The sequence below is a fragment of the Oncorhynchus keta genome, chromosome 9 (genome assembly GCF_023373465.1).
Source record: "Oncorhynchus keta strain PuntledgeMale-10-30-2019 chromosome 9, Oket_V2, whole genome shotgun sequence".
Lineage (NCBI taxonomy): Eukaryota > Metazoa > Chordata > Actinopteri > Salmoniformes > Salmonidae > Oncorhynchus > Oncorhynchus keta.
In genome coordinates this window covers 16,152,207-16,173,771 of record NC_068429.1, presented here as the reverse complement: position 1 = coordinate 16,173,771, position 21,565 = coordinate 16,152,207, and the positions used below count along the sequence as shown (strand labels likewise).

At 44.0% G+C, this 21,565-nt stretch overlaps 1 protein-coding gene across 9 annotated transcripts in view; it reads right to left on the bottom strand.

Annotated features, from left to right (window-relative positions):
* LOC118387351 (endophilin-B2) overlaps positions 1 to 21,565 on the bottom strand; it is an 88,374-nt gene that overhangs the window by 55,056 nt on the left and 11,753 nt on the right. For 2 of the 9 annotated variants that reach the window (XM_052525356.1, XM_052525357.1), the window contains exons 4-8: positions 17,293 to 17,426; positions 9,538 to 9,630; positions 7,531 to 7,593; positions 5,163 to 5,237; positions 3,242 to 3,265 (exon numbers count right to left, since the gene is read on the bottom strand). In XM_052525356.1, the coding sequence (XP_052381316.1) occupies positions 3,242 to 3,265; positions 5,163 to 5,237; positions 7,531 to 7,593; positions 9,538 to 9,630; positions 17,293 to 17,426 (389 nt within the window). The remainder of the gene's footprint in view (positions 1 to 3,241; positions 3,266 to 5,162; positions 5,238 to 7,530; positions 7,594 to 9,537; positions 9,631 to 17,292; positions 17,427 to 21,565) is intronic. The other 7 variants (XM_052525359.1, XM_052525362.1, XM_052525361.1 and 4 more) reach the window with 5 other exon arrangements.

The following is a 21,565-nucleotide window of genomic DNA, read 5'->3' as shown; positions in this document are numbered from 1 at the left end:
TTTCACTGCTATGCAGATGACACACAGCTGTACATTTCGATGAAACATGGTGAAGCCCCAGAATTGCCTTCCCTGTAAGTGTTTTAGACACAAGGAAGTGGATGGCTGCAAATTCTCTACTTTTAAACTCGGCAAAACAGAGATGCTTGTTCTAGGTCCCAAGAAACAAAAAGATCTTCTGTTGAATTTGACAATTAATCTTGATGGTTGTACAGTCGTCTCAAATAAAACTGAAGGACCTCAGCATTACTCTGGACCCTGATCTCTCTTTTGACGAACATATCAAGACTGTTTCAAGGACAGCTTTTTTCCCATCTACCTAACATTGCAAAAATCAGAAACTTTCTCCGCAAAAATGATGCAGAAAAATGAATCCATGCTTTTGTCACTTCTAGGTTAGAATACTGTAATGCTCTACTTTCCGGCTACCCGTATAAAGCACTAAATAAACACGGCTGCTAGAATCTTGACTAGAAGCAAAAAATTTGATCATATTACTCCAGTGCGAGCCTCTCTACACTGGCTTCCTGTTAAGGAAAGGTTCAAGTTTACTGCTAACCTACAAAGCATTAAAATGGGCTTGCTCCTACCCATCTTTCCAATTTGGTCCTGCCGTACATACTTACATGTACGCTATGGTCACAAGACGCAGGCCTCCTTACTGTCCCTAGAATTTCTAAGCAAACAGCTGGAGGCAGGGCTTTCTCCTATAGAGCTCCATTTTTATGGAATGGTCTGCCTACCCATGTGAAAGACGCAGACTCGGTCTCAACCTTTAAGTCTTTATTGAAGACTCATCTCTTCAGTAGGTCCTATGATTGAGTGTAGTCTAGCCCAGGAGTGTGAAGGTGAACGGAAAGGCTCTGGAGCAACGAACCGCCCTTGCGGTCTCTGCCTGGCCGGTTCCCCTCTCTCCACTGGGATTCTCTGCCTCTAACCCTATTACAGGGGATGAGTCACTAGCTTACTGGTGCTCTTCCATGTCGTCCCTAGGAGGGGTGCGTGACTTGAGTGGATTGAGTCATTGACGTGATATTCCTGTCCGGGTTGGTGCCCCCCCCCCCGGGTTGTGCCATGGCGGAGATCTGTGTGGGCTACACTCGGCCTTGTCTCAGGATGGTAAGTTGGTGGTTGAAGATATCCCTCTAGTGGTGTGGGGGCTGTGCTTTGGCAAAGTGGGTGGGGTTATATCCTGCCTGTTTGGCCCTGTCCGGGCGTATCGTCGGACAGGGGCCACAGTGTCTCCCGACCCCTCCTGTCTCAACCTCCAGTATTTATGCTGCAGTAGTTTGTGTCGGAGGACTAGGGTCAGTCTGTTATATCTGGAGTATTTCTCCTGTCTTATCGGGTGTCCTGTGTGAATTTAAGTATGCTCGCTCTAATACTCTTTCTTTCTTTCTCTCTCTCTCTCCCTCTCTCTCGGAGGACCTGAGCCCTAGGACCATGCCTCAGGACTACCTGGCACGATGACTCCTTGCTGTTCCCAGTCCACCTGGCCGTGCTGCTGCTCCAGTTTCAACTGTTTTCAACTCTCTAGAGACAGCAGGAGCGGTAGAGATACTCTGAATGATCAGCTATGAACTGACATTTACTCCTGACGCGCTGACCTGCTGCACCCTCGACAACCACTATGATTATTATTATTTGACCCTGCTGGTCATCTATGAACATTTCAACATCTTGGCCATGTTCTGTTATAATCTCCAACTGGCACAGCCAGAAGAGGACTGGCCACCCCTCATAACCTGGTTCCTCTCTAGGTTTCTTCCTAGGTTCTGGCCTTTCTAGGGAGTTTTCCCTAGCCACCATGCTTCTACACCTGCATTGCTTGCTGTTTGGGGTTTTAGGCTGGGTTTCTGTACAGCACTTTGTGACATCAGCCGATGTAAGAAGGGCTTCATAAATAAATTTGACCTAATATCATATACCTGTTCAAAGGCACTTATATATTTTGTCTTTCCCATTCACCCTCTGAATGGCACACATACACAATCCATATATCAATCGATATATCAATCGTCTCAAGGCTTAAAATCCTTCTTTAACCTGTCTCCTACCCTTCATCTACTGATTGAAGTGGATTTAACAAGATACTTCAATAAGGGACCATAGTTTTTTACCTGGATTCAGTCTATGACATGAAAAGAGCAGGTGTTCTTAATGTTTTGTACACTCAGTGTATATGCACACATGCATGTACAGTGAGCTCCAAAAGTATTGGAACAATTACATTTATTTAGATTTTGGGGCTGTACTCCAGCTTTAATTTGAGGGTGTTTTCATCCATATCAGGTGAACAGTTTAGAAATTACAGCACTTTTTGTACATAGTCCCCCCCATTTTAGGGGACCAAATGTCACACCCTGACCTTAGAGAGCCTTTTTATGTCTCTATTTGGTTTGGTCTGGGTGTGATTTGGGTAGGCATTCTGTTCTTTATTTCTAGGTTTTGTGTTTCTATGTTTTGGCCGGGTATGGTTCTCAATCAGGGACAGCTGTCTATCGTTGTCTCTGATTGGGAATCATACTTAGGCAGGCTGTTTTGCCACCTTAGGTCGTGGGATGTTGTTTTTGTTAGCTCTGTGTAGCCTTCAGAACGTTACGTTCTTTTGTTGTTTTGTTTGGTGTTCAGATTAAATGAAGAATCATGAACATGTACTGCGCTGCAACTTGGTCCACTTCTTCCGACGGGCGTTACACGAAACGCATTGGGACAAATTCACTAATGTGTATTAAAGTAGTAAAAAGTTATGTATTTGGACCCATATTCATAGCACGCAATGACTACATCAAGCTTGTGACTTCACAAATTTGTTGGATGCATTTGCTGTTTGTTTTGGTTGTGTTTCAGATTTTGTGCCCAATATTAATTCAATGGTAGATAATGCATTAGAGTCACTTTTATTGTAAATAAAAATATTCATGTTTCTAAACACTCTATTCTGATTTACAATAAAAGTGACTCCAAAATGACCCAATACATTATTTACCATTCATTTAAACCTATATGGATGATAATACCCTCAAATTTAAGCTGACAGTCTGTACTTTAACCTCATAGTCATTGTATCATTTCAAATCCAAAGTGTTTTAGTTGACAGAGCCAAAACAAACCAAAAAAATGTTTCATTATCCAAATACTTTGAGGTCACTGGGGACACGGACACACACACACCTCTAAAGCAGTCTATGACCTTTTTAGTCTGTGTTGTTGAACACCAATCTTACTAAGTGATACTTACTTTGTCCACTTCCTCACTCCACAGCTAGAATAAGCAGCATGACAACAAGGGAGATAAGAGCAATTCTCAGACCAACAATGACAGCACACAACAGACCTTGTGGGGTTCTACATCCACATAATAATTTCTCCCCAGAGCAGTCTCATGAGTCTGTCTCAGGAGCAATGGCCCCATTCCCTTTCTGACTCATTGATATGTTGAAAGACTAGCTGTGTAGTAAGATGGGAGGAATCCCCCTATAACAATAAAAGTCTAGTCATGTCTGGAAGAGGCCAATGATTTGAAAACATGAGTAAGTCATCAGATTATTTTGTTGAAACCATTGTTAGGTATGTGATGCAAGTAAAGAGTCACTTTTAAATGTAGGGCAGCAGTTCACACTGGACACATGCGTTAAAATTAGCTATTCCATAACTGCATGTACTTATCAACTGTAAAAAGCCCTGTTACAAGGTATTTATTACATGTTATTAGACCGCTCCTTACTCTACTATACGATACGATAAGTATAGCCAAATGACATTTCTGTGGGACTAGCAGAATTAAAATGACAGGAGGACATGTAGTTTGTGTGGACAGTACACAGATGGCACAAAGCCCAGGGAGCCCAGGGAAGTGCTCTATTGAGGTTTCCCATCAGTGTGGCTGAACCATCATAGGAATATCATTTATTACATTATATTTCTATGGGAAACATGCCCCTGGAATTATAAGCAGCTAAGGAATTGATTCTCGAAGGAGAAATACAACCTCATTGAAAATAAGAATTTGTTCTTAACTGACTTGCCTAAGTTAAATAAAGGTACAATTTTTAAATAAGGGCAAACGTGGGAAGATGTGAACACACAGTGTTTTGGTCAAAGGGGATTCAAATTTTTTGCTTTTTCAACAACGGCCTACTATACACAACCATCTGTTTGACAATTACAACGACAGAATCTCTCATTATAGACAAAGACACACAACACCGTGACACAACAACTGACAAAACAAATAATATAGTCCAACGCGTTGGACTGGAAAAAAAATGGCCAGGCACGTCTTCGTCACTGGCATTCATCATAAACACGACTGGCACGAACAAACCCTTCTCCTCCAATACAGACTGACGAATGTGACAGAGTTACCTAACCAGTAGCGATAACAAAGACAGTGATAACATCAGGAGCAAAACAGATATATGAAAGTGGAACATAGTACCATTCTTGTTTGGCTCACTGCATGGTGGCAAAAATGAGGTAGATAAGAGATCCTAACACCTGCAATCTTCTGGCCAGTTATCCCGATATCTGTCTCCGGGGGTTATCCCCCAATTATAATTTAATAAATCTTCGTATTTGCATTCAGTCTATTGTTCATTCAGTTAGGTCTCTCCATGATTGAACTAATTCATCAAGTCTGTGGTCAGTCAAATCAGGAGCTGAACTTTGGCTGGATTCCATCAGAGCGTTGAGGCGATGGGGGAGGGGGGGAGGGTCACATTGTGGAGGGGGGGGGCTCCAATACATACACACCCTCTAAGGGCATCGAGAACAGGCGATGGGGAAAGTAACACCCTACTATACCACAGTACCATTGAGCTAGTACCTACACTGCTGAAAATAAAAAGGTGCTTCATTGCAATTTTATATAGCCATATATAATAAGCCATTTAGCAGACGCTTTTATCCAAAGTGACTTACAGTCATGCGTGCATACATTTTATGTATGGGTGGCTCCAGCAGGGATTAAACCCAATACCCTTGGTGTTGCAAGTGCCAAGCTATGCCAACTGAACCACACTGATCTGTATGAAGCAAGCCATGGCACGCTTGTTGGTTCTGTATAGCACCATTTCTTCTAGCAGTGTAGGGCGGGGGTTGCATCCCATCTAGTATGGTTGATAATATGCTATGAACAGTGTAAACCTATTTATATATACCTTCCTCTGATCCATCACATTGGCCGACTCTTTGGAATCTTCCAGATCCCAACTATCCCAGCCACCACTGCTTTGCTGTTTTTAAGTTTAAATTTAAGGTTTAATTCATTTGCACCAAAGAAAATAAGTGATAGACAACAATACAGATAAAAACAATATCACAAAAAAATATATACAAAGAAAATGTTAAGTTTCAACAAACAGACAAAACCTTCTAACCAAAAATGTACAAATTAACTGGTCAGAAATTACAAAAAATAATAAACAGTATATGTTTTGTTTGGATGTGTTGTGTGGATGTGAGTGAGAGAGATGGGCTATATTTAAAAAAATATATATACACACTGCTCAAAAAAATAAATGGAACACAAACACAATGTAACTCCAAGTCAATCACACTTCTATGAAATCAAACTGTCCACTTAGGAAGCAACACTGATTGACAATACATTTCACATGCTGTTGTGCAAATGGAATAGACAACAGGTGGAAATTATAGGCAATTCACAAGACACCCCCAATAAAGGAGTGGTTCTGCAGGTGGTAACCACAGACCACTTCTCAGTTCCTATGCTTCCTGGCTGATGTTTTGGTCACTTTTGAATGCTGGCGGTGCTTTCACTCTAGTGGTAGCATGAGACGGAGTCTACAACCCACGCAAGTGGCTCAGGTAGTGCAGCTCATCCAGGATGGAACATCAATGCGAGCTGTGGCAAGGTTTGCTGTGTCTGTCAGCATAGTGTCCAGAGCATGGAGGTGCTACCAGGAGACAGGCCAGTACATCAGGAGACATGGAGGAGGCCGTAGGAGGGCAACAACCCAGCAGCAGGACCGCTACCTCCGCCTTTGTGCAAGGAGGAGCAGGAGGAGCACTGCCAGTGCCCTGCAAAATGACATCCAGCAGGCCACAAATGTGCATGTGTCTGCTAAAATGGTTAGAAACAGACTCCACGAGGGTGGTATGAGGGCCCGACGTCCACAGGTGGGGGTTGTGCTTTACAGCCCAACACCGTGCAGGATGTTTGGCATTTGTCAGAGAATACCAAGATTGGCAAATTCGCCACTGGCGCCCTGTGCTCTTCACAGATGAAAGCAGGTTCACACTGAGCACGTGACAGACGTGACAGAGACTGGAGACGCCGTGGAGAACGTTCTGCTGCCTGCAACATCCTCCAGCATGACCGGTTTGGCGGTGGGTCAGTCATGGTGTGGGGTGGCAGTTCTTTGGAGGGCCGCACAGCCCTCCATGTGCTCGCCAGAGGTAGCCTGACTGCAATTAGGTACCGAGATGAGATCCTCAGACCCCTTGTGAGACCATATGCTGGTGCGGTTGGCCCTGGGTTCCTCCTAATGCAAGACAATGCTAGACCTCATGTGGCTGGAGTGTGTCAGCAGTTCCTGCAAGAGGAAGGCATTGATGCTATGGACTGGCCCGCCCATTCCCCAGACCTGAATCCAATTGAGCACATCTGGGACATCATGTCTCGCTCCATCCACCAACGCCACGTTGCACCACAGACTGTCCAGGAGTTGGCGGATGCTTTAGTCCAGGTATGGGAGGACATCACTCAGGAGACCATCCGCAACCTCATCAGGAGCATGCCCGGGCATAGTAGGGAGGTCATACAGGCACGTGGAGGCCACACACACTACTGAGCCTCATTTTGACTTGTTTTAAGGACATTACATCAAAGTTGGATCAGCCTGTAGTGTGGTTTTCCACTTTAAATTTTGAGTCACTCCAAATCCAGACCTCCATGGGTTGATAAATGTGATTTCCATTGATAATTTTTCGTGTGATTTTGTTGTCAGCACATTCAACTATATAAAGAAAAAAGTATTTAATAAGAATATTTAATTCATTCAGATCTAGGATGTGTTATTTTAGTGTTCCCTTTATTTTTTTGAGCAGTATATATATAACCTTTATTTAACTATATGGAGGAGATTACTGAATAGTTTGGTTCATCAGGCTGACCCCCAGTCTTTGCTTGAAGTTATTGAGGGACGATGGGGTTTGGGCAATGTGAAGATAAGAATTTCAGAGTATGGTACCTCTGTATCTGATAGAGAATTAGGTTGAGGATAGCTTAGTCTCTGTCTCCTTCTACATGTCTGTCTATTCCCTATGTCAGTCTCACCCAAGTTATTATCCACAAAGACTAGTTATATTCAGAAAAGCTAACCTGTGACATAGGCCATGAAGTGCACTAAACTTGTGTTGAAAGACTCAAATAAACCAGAATTTGTACATCTAATGCAGTGTGTTTGTGTGCGCGCGCCATTGTACATATTCTATGGAGTATAGCCTGTGTGTTTTTGTGTGTATGCATCTCTCAACATGAGTCTCCGTCTGTGGGCGTCTTACCGCAGATGCGCTCGCAGACAGAACATAATTTCGAGGCCTAGTCTCCTGAAAATCGGGCTCGGCCTACAGGCAGAGGGGGTAACAAAGTCATACAGTCATGCATCGCATCAAAACAAGCAGCTCCAACAAACAGCACACTGAGGAAGAAGAAGAATGAAAGGGAGAAGAAATGAGAAGAAGCAAACGGTCAGTTTCCACAGGAGTCTGGGATGGAGATGCAAAGCTGCAGTTCATGGAATATGGGGGGCTCCAATGTGTCCTCTATACAGACAGAAGCTGCCTTAGCATGCTAAGCTAATTATGGCTACATACAGAGGCTCCGAGAGTTCTACAGACCTGGTTGACAGTAGCAGCCTTATAATGCTAAGCTAATTATGGCTATATACAGCTGCTCCCAGAGTTCTACAGACCTGGCTCTGACAGTAGCAGCGACTCAAGGGCATGAGCATTCTCCCATACAGAAGGCCTCAGCTCAGGGCCTATATTCATAAAGTGTCTCAGAGTAGGAGTGCTGATCTAGGATCAGTTTATCCCTGTAGATCATAATGAATATGATTACAAAACACAAATAGGCTGTGCAGTAGCAGTGCGGTGCGCAGCCTATTTGTGTTTTGTGATGTTAAGAAGAACTTGGATGGCATGAGTAACTTGTCTTTTGTCACGCAGAGCCAGTGATGAGAATTAAATACTACCTCCACACCATGAGGCATGAATGGATTAGAAGAGCTTACACAAATATTTATTTGCATCAAGCGCCATGCACATTTTCAAAGTCAAGGTCCAATTTTCAGGTATCATTAGAATGGTGGCAGACATCTTGGTTTTGCATTGTCTTCTGTTCAAACCTGACCATTGTACCTGTGGAATGGACAGCAGACTGGCTGGGATATACCCCCATCACTCCCATCAGTCTTCAGGATGTGTGAGTGTGGGAATGAGCAGGGCTTTCCAACTGAGGGGACAATGGAGTATTTTTCAAAGGGTCCAGAGGTCCCTGAATCAGCTTTCAGGGCCCCAGACAATGAGGTGGGTAGACCTTGGAGATGGTAGTGGAAACAATGAGGCCACATAAAACAAAAGTCTAAAAATGTACAGTCTCAGTTCCACATCATCAAATTTGTTGCGCCAGTGTACCATCCAAAACATTTTTTTCGGTGAAGTCAACTAGAAAAAAAAAGTTCCACCTCTCATATGACCATCTCTAGGTGTCATTACTGAAACAATCCCATTCAACTTTTCTTTGGGACTATACTACTGTATAGTTGTGGTGCATGGATGGTCTAAAAGAAGAGAGGGAGGATGCCCCAAACAGCAATCAATGAAAAAAATAAAAATGGGAGAAAAAGAGGCAAGCGAGATCGCTGAAAATACAACACTCGTCAATACTTACATCTCCCTCACACTGCGCAAATGATAACAGAGACACATGTTAGTCCAAAGTTAGTCAACAGAGGGCACCGTTGGTCTCCGCGTGCAAAACTGAAGAGAATGAGCGAGGGTGAAGGGGGATGTTAGTTTGGGAGAGACAATTGTCATGCCCCATGTAAGGTTTGCAGAGAAGGTGAGTCAAAGGTAGACCCCTAGACATTGATGAAAATCCTCCACCCCTGCCCACCCCTATGGCCATTTCTATTGGTGTAGCTAGCTTAATGGTCTATGGATTTCTGTTGATGTCCCAGTTGGAGTTGATCTAAGTTGACAACACATTTAAGAAAGCTTTGGGGAAGGACAAGCAGTGTGCTCGTATTATGTGAGTTAAACGGTGTTGTGTTCATTCTCCACTTATAGAGCAGAGCATCTAATCAAAAGCATACAGTGATTGGAGGTAGCAGCTGTTGAATAACTAAACTGCTTTACAATCACCTTTGAGCCAAGAGAACTCAAATCATTTTCATCAACTCTAGAACTGTATGTCAGGAATTGTATGTTCCATGTCAGGCCTGAAATCAATCAAACTGGGACCGCCAGTCATAAGGGAAGGGGTGTCTGAGGATGAGGAAGACTCACTGCTGCTTTAGCCTCGGCTTGCTTGGCTTTCTTGACACGTGCTTTACAGATGTCCAGGTCCAACCGCCGGTTCTCTAGGAGACGTCTCTCTTTCTGCACAGGGGAGGAAGACAAGGAGGAAGTGAGTGACACAAAACCAGACCACCACCACTCCTCCCACTACTTCTCCACTGTGCTACCCCAGAGCCACTTGTATCCACTTGGTAACAGCTCCACATTGCCCTCTGATATTGCTGGGTGGCATCCTTTGCCATGTTGCTTATATTACAGACGTCATGTTGCTTGCTTAGCGAGTACACCCCCCCCCCCCAATTGGGCTCATGCCCGGCTTGAACTCAGCACGTGATCGCCCTCCTTGACAACGTTCCAACAGTTTGAGCCTATAAAATAACACAAATGGAATCATATATTAACCAAAAAAGTGTTAAATCAAAATATATTTTAGATTCTTCAAAGTTGCCACCCTTCTTTACCTTGATGACACCTTTGCACGCTCTTGGCATTCTCTTAACCAGCTTCACTTGGAATGCTTTTCCAAGAGTCTTGAAGGAGTTCCCACATACGCTGAGCAGTTGTTGGCTCCTTTTCCTTCACTCGGTCCAACTCATCCCAAACCATCTCAATTGGGTTGAGGTCGGGTGATTGTGGAGGCCAGGACATCTGATGCAGCAGTGTTTCGGGTACTGTTGAAAAACAAATGATAGTCCCACAAGCGCAAACCAGATGGGATGACGTATCGCTGCAGAATTCTGTGGTAGCTATGCTGGTTAAGTGTGTCTTGAATTCTAAATAAATCAGTGTCAGTGTCACCAGCAAAGCAACGCCATATCACACCCCCTCCTCCACACATGCAGAGATCATCCTTTCACTTACTCTGAGTCTCATATAGACACGGCGGTTGGAACCAACAACCTCAAATTTGGACTCATCAGACCAAAGAACAGATTTCCACCAGTCTAATGTCCATTGCTCGTGTTTCTTTGCCCAAGCAAGTCTCTTCTTCTTATTGGAGTCCTTAAGTAGTGGTTTCTTTGCAGCAGTTCGACCATGAAGGCCTGATTTATGTTGTCTCCTCCGAACAGTTGATGTCAAGATGTGTCTGTTACTTGAACTTTGACACATTTATTTGTGCTGCAATTTGTGCTGCAATTCCACAAATGAACTTTTAACAAGGCACACCTGTTAATTGAAATGCATTCCAGGTGACTTCCTCGTAAAGCTGGTTGAGAGAATGCCAAGAGTGTGCAAAGCTGTCATCAAGGCAAAGGGTGGCTGCTTTGAAGAATCTAAAATATATTTTGATTTGTTTGACACTTTGTTTGTTACTACATGATTCCATGTGTTATTTCATAGTTTTGATGTCTTCACTATTATTCTACAATGTAGAAAATAGTAAAACATTAAGAAAATCCCTTGAATGAGAGTAGGTGTGTCCAAACCTTTGACTGGTACTGTACATTAAGGCCGTCACAACAAAAAGACAGTAACAGCAGCGGAATAAATTTAACTACACATACGTTTGTATCATCACAAACCCGAGAGCAACATCTGTCCCGTGAAAACCTCAAAGCAAATAGTTATATGACATGCAGCATGATCAAGCAAGTTAATATTTGACAGTTTACCCAACAACTATTGATTCTGAACAATAATATAAATGCAATATGTAAAGTGTTGGTCCCATGTTTTATGATCTGAAATAAAAGATGTCAGAAATGTTCCATACGCACAAAAAGCTTATTTCTCTCAAATGTTACATCGCTGTTAGTGAGCATTTCTCCTTTGCCAAGATAATCCATCCCACCTGGCAGGTGTGGCATATCAAGAAGCTGATTAAACAGCATGATCATTACACAGGCACACTGTGCTGGGGACAATAAAAGGTCACCCTAAAATGTACAGTTTTGTCACAACACAATGACACAGATGTCTCACGTTGAGACATCTTCATTTCTCTACCATAAGCTACCTCCCAACGTTATTTTAGAGAATAACTGTAGACTAGTTGAACGACAATGCCATCCTCCACTCTTTCATGTAGGCAAAACAGTATATGGCCCTGTCATACAGTACGCTTTTAGTTTTTGTTTTCATAGGCTCCCTAGCTAAAATGCTTGCTAGCCTAACTTCCTCGTATGGGCAACAATGAACCAACTGAGTTCGCTAGCTAGCTAACGTTATTTAATGTGAGCTTACGAGGCTACATACTGAACTTCAATCATCTGAGGCCAGTGGCTCAACATAACACTGTTTTGCTAACACAGACTGGAATATGTTCCGGGATTCTTCCCATGGCATTGAGGAGTACACCACATCAGTAACTGGCTTCATCAATGACATCGTCCCCACAGTGACTGTACGTACATACCCCAACCAGCAGCCATGGATTACAGGCAACATTCGCACTGAGCTAAAGGGTAGAGCTGCCACTTTCAAGGAGCGGGACTCTAACGCGGAAGCTAATAAGAAATCCCGCTATGCCCGCCGACGAACCATCAAACAGGCAAAGCATCAATACAGGACTAAGATCGAATCATACTACACCGGCTCTGACGCTTGTCGGATGTGGCAGGGCTTGCAAACAATTACAGACTACAACGGGAAGCACAGCCGAGAGCTGCCCAGTGACACGAGCCTACCAGTCGAGCTAAATCCCTTCTATACTCGCTTCAGGGCAAGTAACACTGAAACATGCATCAGCTGTTCAGGACGACTGTGTGATCACGCTCAGCCAATGTGAGTAAGACCTTTTTTTATTTTCTTTTTATTTCACCTTTATTTAACCAGGTAGGCTAGTTGAGAACAAGTTCTCATTTGCAACTGCGACCTGGCCAAGATAAAGCATAGCAGTGTGAACAGACAACACAGAGTTACACATGGAGTAAACAATTAACAAGTCAATAACACAGTAGAAAAAAAAGGAGAGTCTTTATACATTGTGTGCAAAAGGCATGAGGAGGTAGGCGAATAATTACAATTTTGCAGATTAACACTGGAGTGATAAATGATCAGATGGTCATGTACAGGTAGAGATATTGGTGTGCAAAAGAGCAGAAAAGTAAATAAATAAAAACAGTATGGGGATGAGGTAGGTAAAAATGGGTGGGCTATTTACCGATAGACTATGTACAGCTGCAGCGATCGGTTAGCTGCTCAGATAGCAGATGTTTGAAGTTGGTGAGGGAGATAATTCACCAACTTCAGCGATTTTTGCAATTCGTTCCAGTCACAGGCAGCAGAGAACTGGAATGAAAGGCGGCCAAATGAGGTGTTGGCTTTAGGGATGGCCAGTGAGATGCACCTGCTGGAGCGCGTGCTACGGATGGGTGTTGCCATCGTGACCAGTGAACAGAGATAAGGCGGAGCTTTACCTAGCATGGACTTGTAGATGACCTGGATCCAGTGGGTCTGGCGACGAATATGTAGCGAGGTCCAGCTGACTAGAGCATACAAGTCGCAGTGGTGTGTGGTATAAGGTGCTTTAGTGACAAAACGGATGGCACTGTGATAAACTGCATCCAGTTTGCTGAGTAGAGTGTTGGAAGCAATTTTGTAGATGACATCGGCGAAGTCGAGGATCGGTAGGATAGTCAGTTTTACTAGGGTAAGTTTGGCGGCGTGAGTGAAGGAGGCTTTGTTGCGGAATAGAAAGCAGACTCTTGATTTGATTTTCGATTGGAGATGTTTGATATGAGTCTGTAAGGAGAGTTTACAGTCAAGCCAGACACCTAGGTACTTATAGATGTCCACATATTCAAGGTCGGAACCATCCAGGGTGGTGATGCTGGTCAGGCGTGCGGGTGCAGGCAGCGAATGGTTGAAAAGCATGCATTTGGTTTTACTAGCGTTTAAGGGCAGTTGGAGTGCTGTATGGCATTGAAGCTCGTTTGGAGGTTAGATAGCAGTGTCCAAGGACGGGCCGGAAGTATATAGAATGGTGTCGTCTGCGTAGAGGTGGATCAGGGAATCGCCCGCACCAAGAGCAACATCATTGATATACACAGAGAAAAGAGTCGGCCCGAGAATTGAACCCTGTGGCACCCCCATAGAGACTGCCAGAGGACCGGACAGCATGCCCTCCGATTTGACACACTGAACTCTTTCTGCAAAGTAATTGGTGAACCAGGCAAGGCAGTCATCCGAAAAACCGAGGCTACTGAGTCTGCCGATAAGAATATGGTGATTGACAGAGTCAAAAGCCTTGGCAAGGTCGATGAAGACGGCTGCACAGTACTGTCTTTTATCGATGGCGGTTATGATATCGAGTCCTGCGGCCGCACAGTAAGTACACAGCGGCTTATCTGGATGACATCATTGTGCACAGTGACAATTGGGAATCACATCTGTGTAAGTTACAGGCCGTGGTTGATGCGCTAAGGGATGCAGGTCTGACCGCGAACTCCCACAAGTGCAAGCTGGGCTACGCTGAAGTGGAGTACCTGTGATATCAGATCGGGAGGGGAAATGTGAAAACCCAAGAAAGAAAAAAATGATGGCCGGTATCCCGAACAGAGAGGCAGATAAAATCATTCCTGGGGTTAGCAGGCTACTACGGTAGCACAACTACCCCAAACGGTGCGATAGACGGAGGACACAGAGGTGGCGTTCCAGGCCCTGAAGGATGCGCTGTGTTCGTACCCGGTACTTGTCACCCCGGACTTCTCAAAAAACCTCCTGGTCCAGACAGACGCGTCTGACACTGGGGTAGGGGCCGTTTTGTCCCAAGAGCAAGAAGGCGAGGAGCACCCAATCATGTATGTCAGCAAGAAGCTCCTCCCGAGGGAGAAGAAATACTCAAGGAGTGCCTCGCCATGAAGTGGGTCCTCGACACCCTCAAGTATTACCTCCTCGGGAGGAAGTTCACCCTGATTACTGACCATGCCCCCCTTGTGTGGATAGCAGGAGGTAAGGACACAAATTATTCTCTTTCTTTGTCATCCACATTTCAGGGGCGCAGCACGGCAATGCAGACGCCCTATCCAGAAGGGATGCAAACCTAGCCATGAGCATGCCTCCCTCCCAGTCAGGGCTAAGGAGCGGGAGGGGGGTGGTATCCCAGGAGGTCTACCCCGGGGGATGGTAACAGGGGAGGTATGTGGGGCGACGTTGGCTCCCTCAGCTGGGAATACGGGAGCTGGGCACCCCGACACTGACAGCTAAGCGGAGGTAATTAGAGGAAAGTGCCAACCAGCCATGGAGGCTAAATAAAAGGAGCACGATGGCACACCGCGGGAGAGAAGGGAAGACCGAGCAAAACCTAAGTTATTTCTTTGATACATTTATTTTCTGTCTTAAGTAAAGTTGTTTTTCGGACTAAAGCCTCCCTGTCTCTGTGTCAATCTCTGCACGCTCAACCCAACACCCCACGGTTTACCACACCTGCCTAAATGACTACCGATCCATAGCACTCACGTCTGTAGCCATGAATTGCTTTGAAAGGCTGGTCATGGCTCACATCAACACAATTATCCCAGAAACCCTAGACCCACTCCAATTTGCATACCGCCCAAACAGATCTACAGATAATGCCATCTCTATTGCACTCCACACTGCCCTTTCCCACCTGGACAAAAGGAACACCTATGTGAGAATGATATTCATTGACAACAGCTCAGCATTCAAAACCTTAGTGCCCTCAAAGGTCATCACTAAGCTAAGGACCCTCTGCAACTGGCTCCTGAACTTCCTGATGGGCCACCCCCAAGTGGTAAGGGTAGGTAACAACACGGGGGTGACTCAGGGGTGCGTTCTCAGTCCTCTCCTGTACTCCCTGTTCACTCATGACTGCACGGCCAGGCACGACTCCAACACCGCCACTAAGTTTAACGATAACACAACAGTGGTATGTCTGATCACCGACAACAATGACACAGCCTATAGGGAGGAGGTCAGACACCTGGCAGTGTGGTGCAAGGACAACATATCCCTCAACGTGATAAAGACAAAGGAGATGATTGTGGACTACAGGAAAAGGAGAACTGAGCATGGCCCCATTCTCATCGACGGGCTCTAGTGGAGCAGGTTGAGAACTTCGAGTTCCTTGGCGTCCACATCACCATCAAACTAACATGGTCCAAGCACACCAAGACAGTCGTGAAGAGGGCACGACAAAACCTATTCCCCCTCAGGAGACTGAAAAGATTTGGCATGGGTCCTCAGATCCTCAAAAGGTTTTACAACTGCACCATCGAGAGCATCCTGGCGGGTTGCATCACTGCCTGGTATGGCAACTGCTCGACCTCCGACCGCAAGGCACTACTGAGGGTAGTGCGTATGGCCCAGTACATCACCGGAGCCAAGCCTCGTGCCATCCAGGACCTCGATACCAGGCGGTGTCAGGGGAAGGCCCTGAAAATTGTCAGAGACTCCAGCCACCCCAGTCATAGACTGTTCGCTCTAATCAAATGGCTACCCAGACTATTTGCATTGCTACCCCCACCCCCCTCTTCAACGCTGCTACTACTCTGTTATTGTCTGTGTCGTCACTTTAATAACTCTGCATACATGTACATATTACCTCGACACCGGTGCCCCCACACATTGACTCTGTACAGGTAACCCTTGTATATAGCCCCGCTATTGTTATTTACTGCTGCTCATTAATTATTTGTTATCCTTATCGTTTACTTTTTGGGGTATTTTTTTAAACTGCATTGTTGGTTAAGGGCTTGTAAGTAAGCATTTCACTGTAAGGTGTAATACCTGTTGATTTAGGCACATGTGACAAATAAAATCTGATTTGATTTGAAATGCTTGCTGGCATTAATCAATCAAATGCTACGGCCCCAACATGTAATACTCTTTTGTTACAGACAGCATCAGATACATGGGCTCCATATACTGAGACAGAGGGGCGCTGTTTCTCTCGCTCGGATGATTTCTCTGGTGAGATTCAGCCCATTGTGAATTGACAGAAAAGTACAAAAACACAGATAGACGAAAGTGAAATGATTTTATATAATTTTTTATTGGTCAAATATTTGGGGAAGCCTGGCTTCCTTGAATACACGCCACTGTCCATCCTCAATATTTCAAGCTGGCTGTGGCGTGAGCTTAACCATCTAGACTCTAAGCCCTGTCTAAGCCAGGGGGGTGGGCTAACATATGGAATGGGGGGTTGCTAACATATGGAATTGTTTAAGATGATCAGACCCCTTACTGCTATTAGCCAACAGAAATGCAGTGAATAACAGATTTTGTCCCCCCAAAAAATCTAAAGAAAGTTTGTCTGAAGTGTCTGTCCTATATCTGAGAGATATAAGATCAGTAAAATATGTTGTTTTTTTTACATGTATTTATCCCCTTATTTTAGACACTAAACTATCTCCATACATACTTCCCTTCATTTTTAAAACTGCTACCGGGAACCCTCAGATGAGTCTTGTGAGCGTCCTAAAGCAAAACACAATCGTGTTCGTGAGCCCAAACCGTTCAGACGCGACATACGATTTTGTGAGAAGACCAATTTTTGGGATGTCTCATGGTCTGACAAACACCGCTCTAGCTCTGCTGCCTTTCACCGCAAATGGGGAAGATATCGGCAGATGACGTTGATTGAGACGCAGTCAAAAAACATCTCTCGAGCTTAAAACAGGAGATGTTTTATTATTATGTTAATTAGATTTCCCCGGGGAATGACCACTGTAGGCTAAAGTACGTTCTTAACTACGCGAACACTTACACCTATCTTCAGCTTGAAGTGCCTAAGGGGTAGAGTCTAGGGATGAGGGGCTAGGAGTTTCACAGTATACTCACAGATATGGTTCTCCAGTCTCCCTCCAGGAAGTTGCGTAGAGGAGTAAGGAAGTTGATAGCCGAGGTCTGGAGGAACTCCCGCTCCGCCCCACCCAGTCTACTCTGGTACTCCCCCACCGTGATCAGGGTACTGCCTGACACACACACACACACACACACACACACACACACACACACACACACACACACACACACACACACACACACACACACACACACACACACACACACACACACACATACACACACACACACACACACACACACACACACACACACACACACACACACACACACACACACACACAGGGTTGATGACAGAAGTTGATGAGTAGGTTGATGACAGAAGTGGATGAGTAGGTTGATGACAGTGAATATACATGACTGGGCATTAATAATATGGCCAATTCCTTTTTAGTTCCAGTCCATTCAGGAGACAAAGGGACATACCGGACCGGGACATTTAATTCCATGACATTCGTTCAGTTTCCTAAATTACCAGGGAGTTAGAATGAAACTGAGCCCAATTCATCAGATCAGAACTGCCCAGCCATTGACCCAGTGGAAGGAGGAGCGAGCCAGGTCAGAGACTCCGTCCCCTCCACTCCCAGTGAAAAAAACCTTCCAGTACAATAGTCGAATTCAACAATGTCAATAACAACGTTTTCAATTCAACTTTTGCTTTCAAAAGCAGCACAAACATAGAACATGTAAGAATGAACAATAGCCATTGAATTCTACCCTGATGATATACTGTATGTTATAGGGATGAAATGTTCACTCTAGAATGCCCTTGAAGCCAATCGGAAACAGTATTCAACAATGGTATTTACATAAATCATTATAGCCATGCATTATATCAACTCTCCTACTGCAGAGAGCTGGGACCAAAGTAACAAAGCCTACCATCAGCAAGGGCATTGAAGATGAAACGTGGCTGGGTCTTTCAGCATGACAATGATCCCAAACACACCGCCCGGGCAACGAAGGAGTGGCTTCGTAAGAAGCATTTAAGGTCCTGGAGTGGCCTAGCCAGTCTCCTGATCTCAACCCCATAGAAAATCTTTGGAGGGAGTTGAAAGTCTGTGTTGCCCAGCAACAGCCCCAAAACATCACTGCTCTAGAGATTTGCATGGAGGAATGGGCCAAAATACCAGCAACAGTGTGTGAAAAGACTTACAGAAAATGTTTGACCTCTCATTGCCAACAAAGGGTATATAACATTGTATTGAGATAAACTTTTGTTATTGACCAAATACTTATTTTCCACCATAATTTGCAAATAAATTCATTAAAAGTCCTACAATGTGATTCATTTTTTTTTCTCATTTTGTCTGTCATAGTTGAAGTGTACCTATGATGAAAATTACAGGCCTCTCATCTTTTTAAGTGGGAGAACTTGCACAATTGGTGGTTGACTAAATACTTTTTTGCCTCACTGTATACATTATACCTACAAAAAGCCATTAACTTCTGGTGTAGCAAGTATTTCAAATTACAACCCAACAACTGAAGCAAGACTGTGGCCCTTCTCCTTTCCTAAGGATACTTGATGTCTAACAATAACATGTTCTGACAGAATGTAAACTTTCTGCATTACCCGCTCTCCCTTAGTGACTTGATTAAGTATATTTATAAGTCAGAACTCATCACCCTCAACTCAGCATCTCTCCGTGCTTCACTGCAATAACCACTCTTTACTGCTGTTATAAATGATGGATGGATGGATAGATAGACATATAATCGTTTTGAGAGACTGGTGATTTTCAGTAAGAAACTGCCGCTGGAGGGAATTTCTTGGGACTACACATGCACACACAGCGTGCTAAGCTAAGCTGCTAAGTTGTGAGGCATGGTATCATCAAACCGCTGTGTAAAGGGTCAGACTGGTTGTGAGAGGAGTGGGTATCCCGCCAGCTTCCAAGGTAATCAAAGTCAGCATCAGAGCTATAACTCCTAGACACAACTATCCATTATCACACTGGCTCACAGTCTATGGGAGACAAAACAGTCGCAAGCTGCATTTCTTGGGAATTTATATCATAACTGGCGAGTGTTGGCCATCCAAAGATAATAATTGATATATTGGCCCACAATGCTCTGTCAGGGGTTCTTAAACATTTTCAGCTAAAGAGACAAATTACAAAATGAGCGTCCTTCCGTGACCAAATTCCTCCTCCAAAGTAGAGGTCGACCGATTAATCGGAACGGCCGATTAATTAGGGCCGATTTCAAGTTTTCATAACAATCGGAAATCTGTATTTTTTTATTTTTTTATTACACCTTTCTTTATCCTTTATTTAACTAGGCAAGTCAGTTAACACGTTCTTATTTTCAATGACGGCCTAGGAACGGTGGGTTAACTGCCTTGTTCAGGGGCAGAATCACAGATTTTTACCTTGTCAGCTCGGGGATTCAATCTTGCAACCTTACAGTTAACTAGTCCAACGCTATATTAACCAGGTGAAATTGTGTCACTTCTCTTGCATTCATTGCACGCAGAGTCAGTGTATATGCAACAGTTTGGGCAGCCTAATATGCCAGAATTTTACATTATTATGACATAACATTGAAGGTTGTGCAATGTAACAGGAATATTTAGACTTATGGATGCAACCCTTTAGATAAAATACGGAATGGTTCCATATTTCACTGAAAGAATAAACGTATTGTTTTCGAGATGATAGTTTCCGGTTTCGACCATATTAATGACCAAAGGCTCGTATTTCAGTGCGTTATTATGTTATAACTATGTCTATGATTTGATAGAGCAGTCTGACTGAGCGGTGGTAGGCAGCAGCAGGCTTGTAAGCATTCATTCAAACAGCACTTTAGTGCGTTTTGCCAGAAACTCGTCACTGTGCTTCAAGCATTGAGCTGTTTACGAATTCAAGCCTGTCAACTCCCGAGATTAGGCTGGTGTAACCGATGTGAAATGGATAGCTAGTTAGCGGGATGCGCGCTAATAGCGTTTCAAACATCACTCGCTCTGAGACTTGGAGAAGTTGTAAAATGTAAATGTTCCCCTTGCTCTGCATGGGTAACGCCGCTTCGAAGGGTGGCTGTTGTCGATGTGTTCCTGGTTCGAGCCCAGGTAGGGGCGAGGAGGGACGGAAGCTATACTGTTACACTGGCAATACTAAAGTGCCTATAAGAACATCCAATAGTCAAAGGTATATGAAATACAAATTGTACAGAGAGAAGTTGTCCTATAATTCCTATAATAACTACAACCTAAAACTTCTTACCTAGGAATATTGAAGACTTATGTTAAAAGGAACCACCAGCTTTCATATGTTCTCATGTTCTGAGCAAGGAACTTAAACTGTTAGCTTTTTTACATGGCACATACAGTGCCTTGCGAAAGTATTCGGCCCCCTTGAACTTTGCAACCTTTTGCCACATTTCAGGCTTCAAACATAAAGATAAAAAACTGTATTTTTTTTGTGAAGAATCAACAATAAGTGGGACACAATCATGAAGTGGAGCGACATTTATTGGATATTTCAAACTTTTTTAACAAATCAAAAACTGAAAAATTGGGTGTGCAAAATTATTCAGCCCCTTTACTTTCAGTGCAGTAAACTCTCTCCAGAAGTTCAGTGAGGATCTCTGAATGATCCAATGTTGACCTAAATGACTAATGATGATAAATACAATCCACCTGTGTGTAATCAAGTCTCCGTATAAATGTACCTGCACTGTGATAGTCTCAGAGGTCCGTTAAAAGCGCAGAGAGCATCATGAAGAACAAGGAACACACCAGGCAGGTCCGAGATACTGTTGTGAAGAAGTTTAAAGCCGGATTTGGATACAAAAAGATTTCCCAAGCTTTAAACATCCCAAGGAGCACTGTGCAAGCGATAATATTGAAATGGAAGGAGTATCAGACCACTGCAAATCTACCAAGACCTGGCCGTCCCTCTAAACTTTCAGCTCATACAAGGAGAAGACTGATCAGAGATGCAGCCAAGAGGCCCATGATCACTCTGGATGAACTGCAAAGATCTACAGCTGTGGTGGGAGACTCTGTCCATAGGACAACAATCAGTCGTATATTGCACAAATCTGGCCTTTGTGGAAGAGTGGCAAGAAGAAAGCTATTTCTTAAAGATATCCATAAAAAGTGTTGTTTAAAGTTTGCCACAAGCCACCTGGGAGACACACCAAACATGTGGAAGAAGGTGCTCTGGTTAGATGAAACCAAAATTGAACTTTTTGGCAACAATGCAAAACGTTATGTTTGGCGTAAAAGCAACACAGCTATATCACC